Source organism: Ambystoma mexicanum, chromosome 13, assembly GCF_040938575.1.
Source record: "Ambystoma mexicanum isolate Mex_15411 chromosome 13, UKY_AmexF1_1, whole genome shotgun sequence".
Taxonomy (NCBI): Eukaryota; Metazoa; Chordata; class Amphibia; order Caudata; family Ambystomatidae; genus Ambystoma; species Ambystoma mexicanum.
The window spans coordinates 25757117-25768370 of NC_090938.1; the positions used below are offsets into that span (position 1 = coordinate 25757117).

The 11254-nt window shown below is 49.7% G+C and overlaps 1 protein-coding gene across 1 annotated transcript; it reads right to left on the minus strand.

Moving 5' to 3' along the window:
• Positions 1–4585: 4585 nt before the first annotated feature.
• On the minus strand, positions 4586–10937 carry LOC138520062 (acidic mammalian chitinase-like). Its single transcript, XM_069632590.1, has 9 exons — positions 10750–10937; positions 9529–9585; positions 9269–9434; positions 7985–8109; positions 6862–6985; positions 6531–6716; positions 5984–6103; positions 5735–5876; positions 4586–5188 (listed from the first exon to the last, which is right to left on the minus strand). Exons 1-9 carry the CDS (start codon positions 10824–10826, stop codon positions 4929–4931), a joined length of 1257 nt encoding a protein of 418 aa, XP_069488691.1. The 5' UTR covers positions 10827–10937; the 3' UTR covers positions 4586–4928.
• Between the last annotated feature and the right edge of the window lie 317 nt (positions 10938–11254).

Consider the following 11254-nt stretch of genomic DNA (forward strand, 5'->3'; position numbering starts at 1 on the left):
TCTGCCTTTGACACAGTCAACCATGCCATCCTGCTCAACCGTCTCTGTGATAACCTGGGTATCACCAGTCAGGTCCTGGCGTGGCTGACTTCTTTCCTCTATGATCAACCCTCCCAGGTCCAACTTCGGTCCTTACTCTCCTCTATCTCTATCTCTGCCTGTGGTGTTCCCCATGGGTCTAACCTCTCTCCCTGGCTGTTAAACCACTTCTTGCCCACCGCATTGCCACTCTCTGCCCCAACCTTCAGTGCTATGCGGATGACACTCAGCTCATTTTCAGGCTACTTTCGGCCACCTCTTCTCCATCTCTCATCTCTGACTGTGTGTCTGCTTTCCAGGAGTGGTGTGCCGACAATGATCTCTGCCTTAATGCCAGTAAGACTGAGATTCTCCTCATCGGCACACTTGCTCACTCCCTTCCTGTCACTCTCTGGCCGGCCTCTCTTGGCCCTCTTTGTGCTCTCACCTGCAAGGCTAAAAATGTCAGGGTCATCTTCGACTCCACGCCTTCCTTCTCTCCTCACATCTCTGACATCTCTAAGAAGTCACATTACCAGCTGCACCTCCTCAGTGGTATTCTTCCTTTCCCCTTCTTCCCTCAGAAGCTCACTGTCTCCAGAGCTCTGGTTCTCTCTAGGCTGGACTACTGCAACAGCCTCTTTCTAAATCTGCATGCCTCTACTCTCCGCCCTCTGCAACTCATCCAGATCAGGACTGCGAGACTTGTCCTTGGCCTCAAGTCCAGGGATCGTATCTCTCCAGGACTGAAATCTCTTCACTGGCTCCCAGTGGCTGTGAAGGTTAAGTTCAAAACCCTCTGCATTGTCCACAAGGCCTTCTGGGGCCTCAATACCTCCCACTCTCTCTTCCTAAATATCTTCCTTCTCGAGCTCTTCGTTCATCCGCCTCCAACTCCCTCAGGGACAGTCGCTTCTCTAAGCAACGAGCTGGTGGTAGATCTCTTTCTTCGGCTAGGGCCTCTTTCTGGAACAGCTTCCCCGCCTCCCTAAAACTTGAGGAGATCCATCTCTGGTCCCGCAAGCACCTCAAAACCTTCCTCTGCTTCTGCTATCTCTCCTTCTCTCCCCTGCTGCTGAACTGTACTGGTTACCTGGGCACCCCCTGATCTCGGGCCCAGGTCCCCCCTGCCAGTTACACACCTGCACTGCCTCCTTGGCAACCCCCACACTTGGGGACTGTTTTCTGTAGCCCTACAGTCCCCCACCAGCATTTGACACCTGATGTCTGCACTTAACCTTGCACTTGTCACCAGCTGGCCCTACTGCTCATATTGTTTTAGTTATTCTATTATCCCATGTACTGCACTGTGCCCACCCCCTCCCACTCCACACTTTTCCTCTTCCCCCTTCCCCTGCACTTGCGCAATCTAAATGACACTTGGCTTAGTAGGATCGCTGTCTCTGTCTCCCTCTGTTCCCCCTCCCTTGCAGCGTCGCGCCTTGAAGCTCTTGTGTGTAGGCGCGTAATAAATGCCATATCATATCAGCACTAGCTGCATATCCAGACAAAAAGATCAGCCAAGCAATTGAAATAGGTTTTTAAGGAAGTCTTCCACATCCCATTTCAGGGCAAAGGGTCACCAAAAATCCCCAAAAATCTAACCTCAGCAAGAGAAAACCCAGAAATAATGAGGGCAAAAATTTTAAAAGAATTGGCGTTGGGGTGAAGCGAGGGGCCATGGGAACAAATGCCATTGAAAGAATATATAGTTTCCCCTTTGGGTTTGGTACCCAAGAAGGAAGCGGGGACAATGAGAAGGATACATCACGTATCGTACCCAAAAGGGCCGTCCGTGAACGACGGAATCCCAGAAACAGAAACTGCAGTGACCTACACCCAGTTCCAGGAGGCACTCAGAATATTCAGGAAATGCGGAAAGTGGGCTCTGATGGCCAAATTGGACATAGAGTCGGCATTCAGACTGTTACCCGTCACCCAAAGTCACAGCCTTTGTTAGGCTTTACTTTTGAGGAAAGGTTTTATGTGGACAGGTGCCTACCAATGGGGTGCACAGTATCTTGCACACTATTTCAGCAATTCCGCTCATATCTTCAGTGGGATTTCCTAAAACAGGTACCGGAAGTACACTTATAAAAATGATAGAAATGGCAGCACAATTAAGTATTCCATTGGCAGCGGAAAAAACAACTAAACCAGCAACAAACATCATTTTCTTAGGAATAGAAATAGACACCAAAGCAGGGGTTCGTTGAATTCCAAACTTAAAGGTGGGGGAAGTATTAGAAAATGGGAAAAAAGGAAAAAAGCTCAGTAAGGGAGATACAATCACTGGCAGGAAGTTAGAACTTTGCAGCCAGGGTGATACTGCAAGGCAAGGCTTTCGCAAAGAACCTACAGCTAAGGACTAAAGGCTGGAAGCAGAGACTTTGGGGACAAACTGGGTCGCCGGAGAATGGCCAGCCACATGGCATCTAGCGGGCTGGACTAAAAACATCCCGCTCCTGAAGATCACCCCTATCTGGCTAGCATTACATGTCGGGGCAGGCTCTTGGCAAACATAGAACTAACCGCATAGTCAGACAGCATGGCAGTGGTGGGAATTATTAACAGAAGGACAACCAAGTGCCACCTAGTGCTGAAAGTTTTCAGAGCCATCACTAAAATTACAATGTTTGGAAATATTGTGGTCAGAGCAAAACACATTGCAGGAACACACGATAACATTGGTGATGCATTATCTCGTTTTCAGTGGACAAAATTTCACAAAATGGCACCAAATGCCCAAAAAGTGACGACGATTATCCCAAAGGACTGCTGGAATATTTTGGAAAAGTAGCAAGGACAGCATCAACGCCAACGCCGAACGGCCGGGGCTGGCATGCACAACCAGCAGCTTCAAACACCTTAAACACGGGTGAATGCAGACAAATACTGCCAATGAAAAAGATAGACCCTGACACAGGGTTACTTTTAGACCTGGCCAAGATGGCCCTGGCCGACAACACCACAGCACAATATAGTAAGTGTCTGAAAACGGTACTAAATGTGTCGGGCTTAACCCATGTAGAATTGCTAACAACAAAAGATATCAATGCATTACCATTGACGTACAGAAGTCCAAAACAGGCTACAAAATGGAAATAAATATATATTGTATTGATGATTCTAACAAATGCCTGGTATGCACCACCAACAAATATTGCCTGCAGTGCCCACTGGTAGGAGACAGGTTTTTAATCCACAGGGACACGTCAGCCCTTAGTCATTTTCAGTTCAAAGGAATACTAATGAAGGCCATTGGTAAGGCAGGTTGGGACAGTAAAGAATTTGGGACCCATTCCCTTAGAGTAGGCGCGGCGACAACAGCATGGCAATGAGGTTTGGAGGTCCAGCAAGTAAAAAACATAGGGGGTTGAAAGTCGGAATGTTTCAAAAAGTACATAAGACCGGAACTAAACTAAATCGTTTCCCCCACAAACAGATCACAACGCCCCACTCAAATCAGCCTGGATAATAGGGCACTCGTTTGTGTTCAGAACAGGGCGATGGGCTGAGGTGACGAAAGAGGCAACCACATTCAAAAATACCATCACTTCATGGTGGGGCTGCAGGGGGCTACTTTGGCCAGACATTCATGAAAAACTGGCAGACCTGGTGGCCTACAGGGATCCCCCAGAATTCCTGATTGTACATCTAGGGGGCAAAGACCCAGTCACAATGGGGAGGAGGAATGTATTGGAAGACACAGGGCATAGCTCACAACTGCAAAGACAGACATTTGTTCCTCAGCCATCCTTGCCAGGAAAAAATGGCTGGGTGAAAACTCATTCAAAGTGATGGGCTTTGCCAGGAAAGAACTAAATCGAGGAATAGAGAAATTCTGCGCAACCAGGGGTCTTGGCTTCATCAAGTACAGAGTGATATCCCTGGTCAACCCAGAGATTTTCCCAAAGACGAGACACACTAATCAGTAACTGGAATAGAGCATTTCCACAGAGAAATAGTACACAGCTGGCTGCAAGGGGCTGTCGGCAGCAACTTTTGGGGGAACATGGAAGGCCGGCAACCCGTCCAGGTGTGGCGGCACGGGCCTGAGGGTGTAACCTCCGGAACTCATGCCCAAAAGTACACATTATGTTTATGGTTATTATGATTAGGATTAGGATTGTTTTGTTTATTATCACATAATCATGGGCAATAAATAACCCACTGCCTTTTAATTGCCAACACTCAACCAATGTCTCGTGTGGTATTATGGGGGGAACATTGGGTTTTTAGCTGTCTACCTTTGGGTCCACTGGTTATGGGAGTCAAGAGGTGGAAGCGTGAGGTGAAGCGAGGGTAGTGCCTGCCAAAGCAGTGAGGTTAACAAATGAGGGAAGAGAAGGAGCGGAGGCAAAGAGGGCAGAACACCAGAAGAGAGAAAGGGAGGACTGGAAGTGGAGAAGGCAAAGGAACTCAATAAGCAGGAGAAAATCACGTGTGTTCCTGAAGACCATGGTGGCACATGAAGGCTTGCCAGAAAGGGTCTTTACAGCAGGCATCTGACACAGCAAGCTATTTCCTAGACACAGGAGTTGGTGCAGAGTAACTAAGACACATATGGTAATGCTGTGCTTTTTTATTTCAGAATTATTTGTCGTAACATCACATTTGAATCAGAGATTCTCGGAATCCACTTGTCTGGTGGGTGTGTGGGTCACAACTGAATCAGAGAACCTTGGAGTCCACTGGTCTCACTCGCTTTGGTGGGTGTGTGGGTCACATTTGAATCAGAGAACCTTGGAGTCCACTGGTCTCTCTGCCTTGGGTGGGTGTGTGGGTCACATTTGAATCAGAGAACCTTGGAGTCCACTGGTCTCTGCCTTTGGTGGGTGTGTGGGTCACAGTTGAATCAGAGAACCTTGGAGTCCACTGGTCTCACTCGCTTTGGTGGGTGTGCGGGTTTACGCCCAGTTGCAGCAGAGGCAGCTGGTGTCGAAGACGAGGCCAGCCTGGCAGTGCTGCTGGTAGGTGACTCCGTTCAGGCAGTGCCAGAAGGCGTTCTTGTTCCCGGCGACTGGGTAGAGTCCGCTGGCTTTGCCTGCACAGAATCCGCTGCCGCCGGAGCTGCTGCCACCGCTGCCACCACCAGAGGGCGCTGCTGTGGCTGGAGGGGCCGGGGCGGCCGTGACTGGAGGCACTGGAACCGCAGGAGTGGAGCAACCTGCAAGAAAGCAAGACCCTCTCAGTAATGTCTTTGGTTATCAAGCACAAGGATCCTAAAACTCTTATGATGGGGTTATGTCTCCAGTGCCCAGGGAGCCAGTTACTGCCCCCTAGGTCTTTTCCTGCGCACGCAGAGCGATATATCCACAAACCTCCCAGAGACCTGTGGCTCTCTGCCCTCAGGGTGGTAGCTATCCTCCTCTTACGGCATGCCACTGGCGTGTCACCAGGACAGAAGCTGGCTGTCTCCTCTGCCTAAAGGAGCAGATTGGAGTCTGTTCCATAAGAGAGTCTTTTAAAAAGCTATCCTATGTATGCTACTCTCTGGCATTGTAGTCGAGCGCCTCGATGGAGGGTGATTGACCTTGGGGAGCTATGGAGGGAATCATGAAGTTTGAGGCACAGTCTTCTCTTGGCATGAAAGGGCTTGGCATGCTATAAGCTACATGGCAAAGGGGACGTAACCTTGCTAAATTCCTAGGGTTTTAAAGGTTGATATTTTTGTGCGAGGGATTGAATATCCCATGTTTCAATTCCCACTCACCTGAAGCCTGCACCCCAAGAGTAGCCTTCAGGGCGCTGATGAGCGGGAACTTGCCCTGGTTGCAGAAGGTGCCGGTGAAGTCGTCCAGGTCGATGGCCCACACCATGGCGCCCCCCAGGTTGTTCTTCATGAGCCACTGAGCCTGTGGGAAGAAGGGGGGCAGGGTTAGGTCATGTTACTGGTTATCGACCTTAAGGACCAGTCCATTAACACAGATATCCCGATAGCTGGTCAAGCGATGTAGCGCACCTTGAGGGTGAAGCTCTTGACGTTGTCGTATCCAAGCCACTGGTTGCCCTGGTAGGCGTAGGGGACCTCTTCAGCAGAGGACCAGACGTCAGTGGCCCCGTTCTTCAGGAAGGTGCAGATCTGCAGGAATTGGAGAATTTGAAAACACCTCTGGTTAAAATGGTGAAAAACCCCAAGGCAGCACCGCACCTACCATGTAGCACAGGACCGCCTGGCGCAGACACAACCCTCAAACCAGTTAACGGTTTCAAAATACCAGGAAGATAAGGAGCGTCCAGTTCTGCTTTTCATAACAAGCTCTGAAAGGAAGTGCTCCCACATTGAGGGTGAAGCAATAACGAGAGTTCAATCAGCAACCTTAAAAGGCTAGCCTGGCAGATATTAGAGAGAGGGGCGAGCATGTCAGGCAGGTATTATGATGGGGTACAGGCTTCTTATACATGGCTCCGAGCTCAGAGCCTTCAGGCGCTCCTGGTGTTTATGCATAACCAGGGCCTCCTCTCAATCGCTCCAAAGTCTGCTGTTGACTTAACCCTGAATCACCTACCTCGTAGTAGGCCCAGAATCCGGCCTGCCTGGTGTAGGGGCCAGCGGGACCCGCTCCAGAGGTGGGGGCCCCGATGCCGGTGTTGGACGGGTTGCTCAGGATGAAGGTGTGCCCGTAGGTGGGGAACCCCACGATGAGCTTGGAAGCTGGGGCGCCGTTGCTCAGCCAGTAGTTCATGACGTAATCCTGCAAAGACAGCATTGGGGCGCGCGTCAGTTTCCATGTCAGGGGACATGTCAGTATCATGTAATAGACATGTCTGGGGGTGCGTGACAGTGGGCACCGCCACCCACTGCACGTGCCCCGACCTGGTGGCGAACATCACACTTACCACGTTCAGGTAGGCGTTGGCCCCGGTGGCAGCGGGGTTGGTGTACAGGGGGCTGTTCTCGCCGGTGTACCCCTCCCAGGATCCGTGCAAGTCGTACGTCATGACGTGGATGTAGTCCAGAGCCCTGTGCAGGAAATACGCCTCTATTGTCACAGCAATTAACCATGTGCAACTCGGCTCTGAAACGTGCATTAATTCCTTGTCTACTATCTAAGGCCGGCGTGTTGGGAATTCCCCTCCGGCAGAACCTTTCATGACACTTGCTCTGGAAATGAATCTGTTTTGAGCTAACATTGGAATCTGAATGAGGTACTTTCCCCATGGGTGGGAATGTGTTTGGACAGGTGGAGGAGCAGCCTTGCTGCTGGGGCGCCCATGCTCTTACCAAGCACAGTGACTTACTCCAAATGGCTTTCTTACACCTCTCCATTTCTCCATGAGCTTGTCTGATTTCATTTACCCAAATGTTCTTTAAATGCGGATCCCCAGGTGGGTATCAAGTCCATCCCACCGCATCAAGGACTCATTATGAGTGCCGAGGGACACAGGAAGGCATCGAGCAACTAAAATACTTCCTATTTTAAAATACCACTGGATCATGAGTTGGGGTCTCATGTGATGTTCACAGCAGGGGGTACATAGAAAGTTCTGTATAGGGTAAATTCCCTATATCTTCCCCAGCAGAACTTTCTGGGCCTCAGACATTAAATGTCCCGTTCCAGCCCAACTCACAAATAAGTGGTATCTTAAAAACCAAGTGACATTGAAAACAGTCAATGTGTTATACCGCCTTCGGTACATTCCTAATAAGGAGGCCCTGTGTGTTAATATTTCTGTCTATAAACCCACTGATGATGTAACTGCTGACGTGATATTTGGAGCAATGCTCGGATGAGTGCTGCATTTTTTCTTTATTTATTTAATGTTCACTTAGGTGACCAGAGTTGCCATGCAGTGTCATTCGTATATTTTATGTGCTGTAGAGGTTGTTTTCTGCGGCTTGATTGACATTTCCCAAACAATGTTACATTGCTGTTGTTCTCTGGTCTACTGTTAAGAGTTCCCCCCCCCCGTGCCCGCGGCGGCCAGATAGAGCCTTGCCCAGACATTGAGCCATACTCACGCCGAGAGCGCAGGGATCTGGTATCCGGACTGGATGTTGGAGATGCCCCCGGCCACTGCAGCGGTCACCAGGAGCCGGGGCTTGTTGGTCTGAGAGGCCTCCTGTGTGAAGGCGGCCAGCATTTCCTGTGAAAGGCGACAAGAACATCCATATGACTGCCTGTCCAGAGCATGTCCTAGACGCCGCGGCAAGCTCCTGATCTGTCTCCCACTTAAGCAACAAGCCCCGCGACGGGAGGCCATTACCGCATTTGGTAATGCACTGGGGCCCATATTTACAGCCTTAACACAGGCCCCGGATATTATCAGAAGCGGTAAAAGCCCCCAGAGAGGGGCTTATTGCTATTAGTACTCCCGTACATTAGACCGGGGTACTTATAGTTTCTTGTTTGAGCTGTCAGACGCTCTGACGTTCAGCAACTAAAAAAAGAAAAGCAAAAAAACATGGAACGGGATACATAGTCCGTTCTCCCTTTCCATGCCGTCCATTAAAAAAGTGGGGAAAAAAGTAAACAAGGAAGATGGCCGCCATGGAACAGAAAGAAGGGACTTCACATATCCCCTTCTCCCTTTTCATGGCGGCCATTCGAACATTGAATGAGGCCCGGGGAAGCGCTCTGTTGAGCTGGTAACGAATTGGCGTGGGCCAATGGGCTCTCTTGTTACAAGCGCCTTGTCCCTCACCAGGTACTAATCTACAATATTGTATTATTTTAGAGCAACTTTGACTGGTCCAATTCATGTAGACTAGCCCTTGGTGCAGGTAATCTTCAAAACCAGCTACAATCTTCCTTTGTCATATAATATATAGTTTCCCGCTTAACCTGTACCCAGAACCCATCCAGACTACAAAAACTGTATATATATGTCAAATATGTATGTCTTGCAGACAGCCGTACCCAAAGTACTACCCGTCCGTCATCCCTCAGCTTCCCAAAAATCTGGAAACAGTGACTGCGTGTTCCAATGTCATGGCCGCTTGGCTCGCAAGTCACAAACCCATGGATTGCATTATGTGGTTGGTCTTATGCTTTTTCCATCCACTACCTGTACTTCTCCCACCCCTTTCTGCTCAGAGGAACTGTCTTTGATCCCCTCTTTTAACCAAGACCCTACTATTGCATGTAGGTTTTTCCAGGTCACATTGGGACTATCTAACGTCCTTCATTATGCTACGGCTGCATGTGGGGGTGGGGGTGCAGCACCACTCTTTTGCCTTCTATAGGATGTCCCTGCCCTACCTGAAACATTCTCGCACCCTCTCCATGCCCTTCTGCTTTCTCACCTGGACCAGGGTGGTGAAGAGCTGCTTGTCCTGAGGGGGGCTTCCCCTGGAGCCTGGGTACTCCCAATCGAAGTCCAACCCATCAAACTCGTACTGACGCAGGAACTTGATGACGGACGTGATGAAGGTCTGGCGGGTCTGAGGGGTGGCGACCATGGCAGTGAATCTAAGGAGGAGAACAATGGTGTCATGGAGGCCAACCGCGAGGAGTGGTCTTTAGAAATAGCCTGAGGGTCTGTCTCCAGACAGTGGGTACTCACGGTGCCGTGCCGAAGTTCCAGCCTCCAATCGCCAGTAGCGTCTTCAGTGCTCCGTTCCTGGAAAAAATAGCAGCCAATCAAACCAGAGCTTGCCTTGTTGATATTCATGCTTGCCAGCAGGGCCGAGCCTTTCATGTGGGTACTTGTGCCAGGCTGTGAATTTAGCATCACTTCTGCAAAGGTTTTGCTATCCATAGAAAGTTACCCATTGTACTTTGATTGGAAGTCTATGTCCTACTCTGCAGGAGGCAGTGGTGTTTTTCTGCAGAGGTGCAGGTGTTGGCGCTGCGTCAGGATTATTTCCAAAGGACTCGGGGAGTGGGAGCTGTGAGACTTATGTGAAGGGTATTCAAATGTTAGGGTGCTAGGAAGGGAAATGCCTGCCCCTGTATAAGGTGCATGCTGTTTTGCGGTGGATAAACAGTGTTGGATTGTGTTTCAGGTGGGGTTGCCAGCGATGTAGTTGTGTTGGATGCTGCAGATTGATTTCTGCCATTGAGACTGTGGGTGAATGTGGAGCGTCTGTAAGTATCGTGGCTGCACTGTAAGCAGGCTGGTGTCTACGGAAGGGTGGATGTCGGCCGGGAACGTTGATCACGGTGGCGGTGGCTACGTTTAGGACTTTCTCAAAGGTTGAGAGTAGCAGCCGTTGGCCTTGGAGAGTGTTGTTAAACTAGTCAAGCTTATTGGGGGCTGGGGCGTTTATCAGGGTCTTGAGGCAGTAGAAGTTGAGGTGCTGCTGTTCGTGCATATGTTGTCCACTTGATTGTGCTAACAGCTGGAGGTCAAGGGTAGTTATGGTGGAAATTGACTGCAGTGATGACTATGTTTGGTGTCTCAGAAAATGATTTTTCTGGGAAATAAAAAAATAGGGAATGTCTGAAATTAATCTAAGAGGGGGGGTATGCAAATCGGGATAGTATCTGTGGCTTCCAAGGAGTGCATTCCCATATCTGTAGGAAGGGAGGGCATCTTGGTGTCAGGAGGTAGGATTTCTATCTCCGCTTCGCAAAAATATCAGATGCCGTAGAGGGAAAGCATTGGATGTGGGTTGATGGGAAAATATGGCCCACCCATTGCCTGCTAGATGTTGTTTTGTTCTGGAGACCCAATTGGTTCTGACTTTCTTAGCCCTGTTTAGAGGGTGCATTGGTCCATGATTGTGAAAGGCAATTGTGCTGATATCAAATGGCAAGCAGTAGAAGTGGAGGGAGGACTCACTGGTTCTTGAGGTTCTGGAAGGAGTTGTAGAGGGTCACGTCGTTCCACTCAATGGTTGTGATCTGGTTGTTGGACATGCCGGCGAAGGCATAGATCAGGTGAGTACACAGGCACGGGTCGATGTTGTCGGGCTTGAACTTCCCCAGGCCGGGGCGGTACTGCGCCCAGTTGGTGAAGTAACACGTCAGCTGGTAGGCGGAGCCTGCGATCAGAAGAAGAGAGAGTTATTGGACGGCAAAGTTAGAATCCTAGATTCGAAGACCGGCTCTCCAAGGTTTAAGCATTGACTTAGTTCTGCTCCCAGAATAGGATAGAAGAGATGGGAAAAGGAAGTGATTGGATCAATATTCCTCTCAGAGGTATATATTCTAATTACACGTCTTCTACGCGACCATTGAACCCACCCACACGCTACAACCCTTACACGTCTTGCTCTTCTCCCCTTTGTGTTGTGATGAAGCCATTGGTGGCAAAACACTTGGAATGGGAAAGAAGGGGCCACATC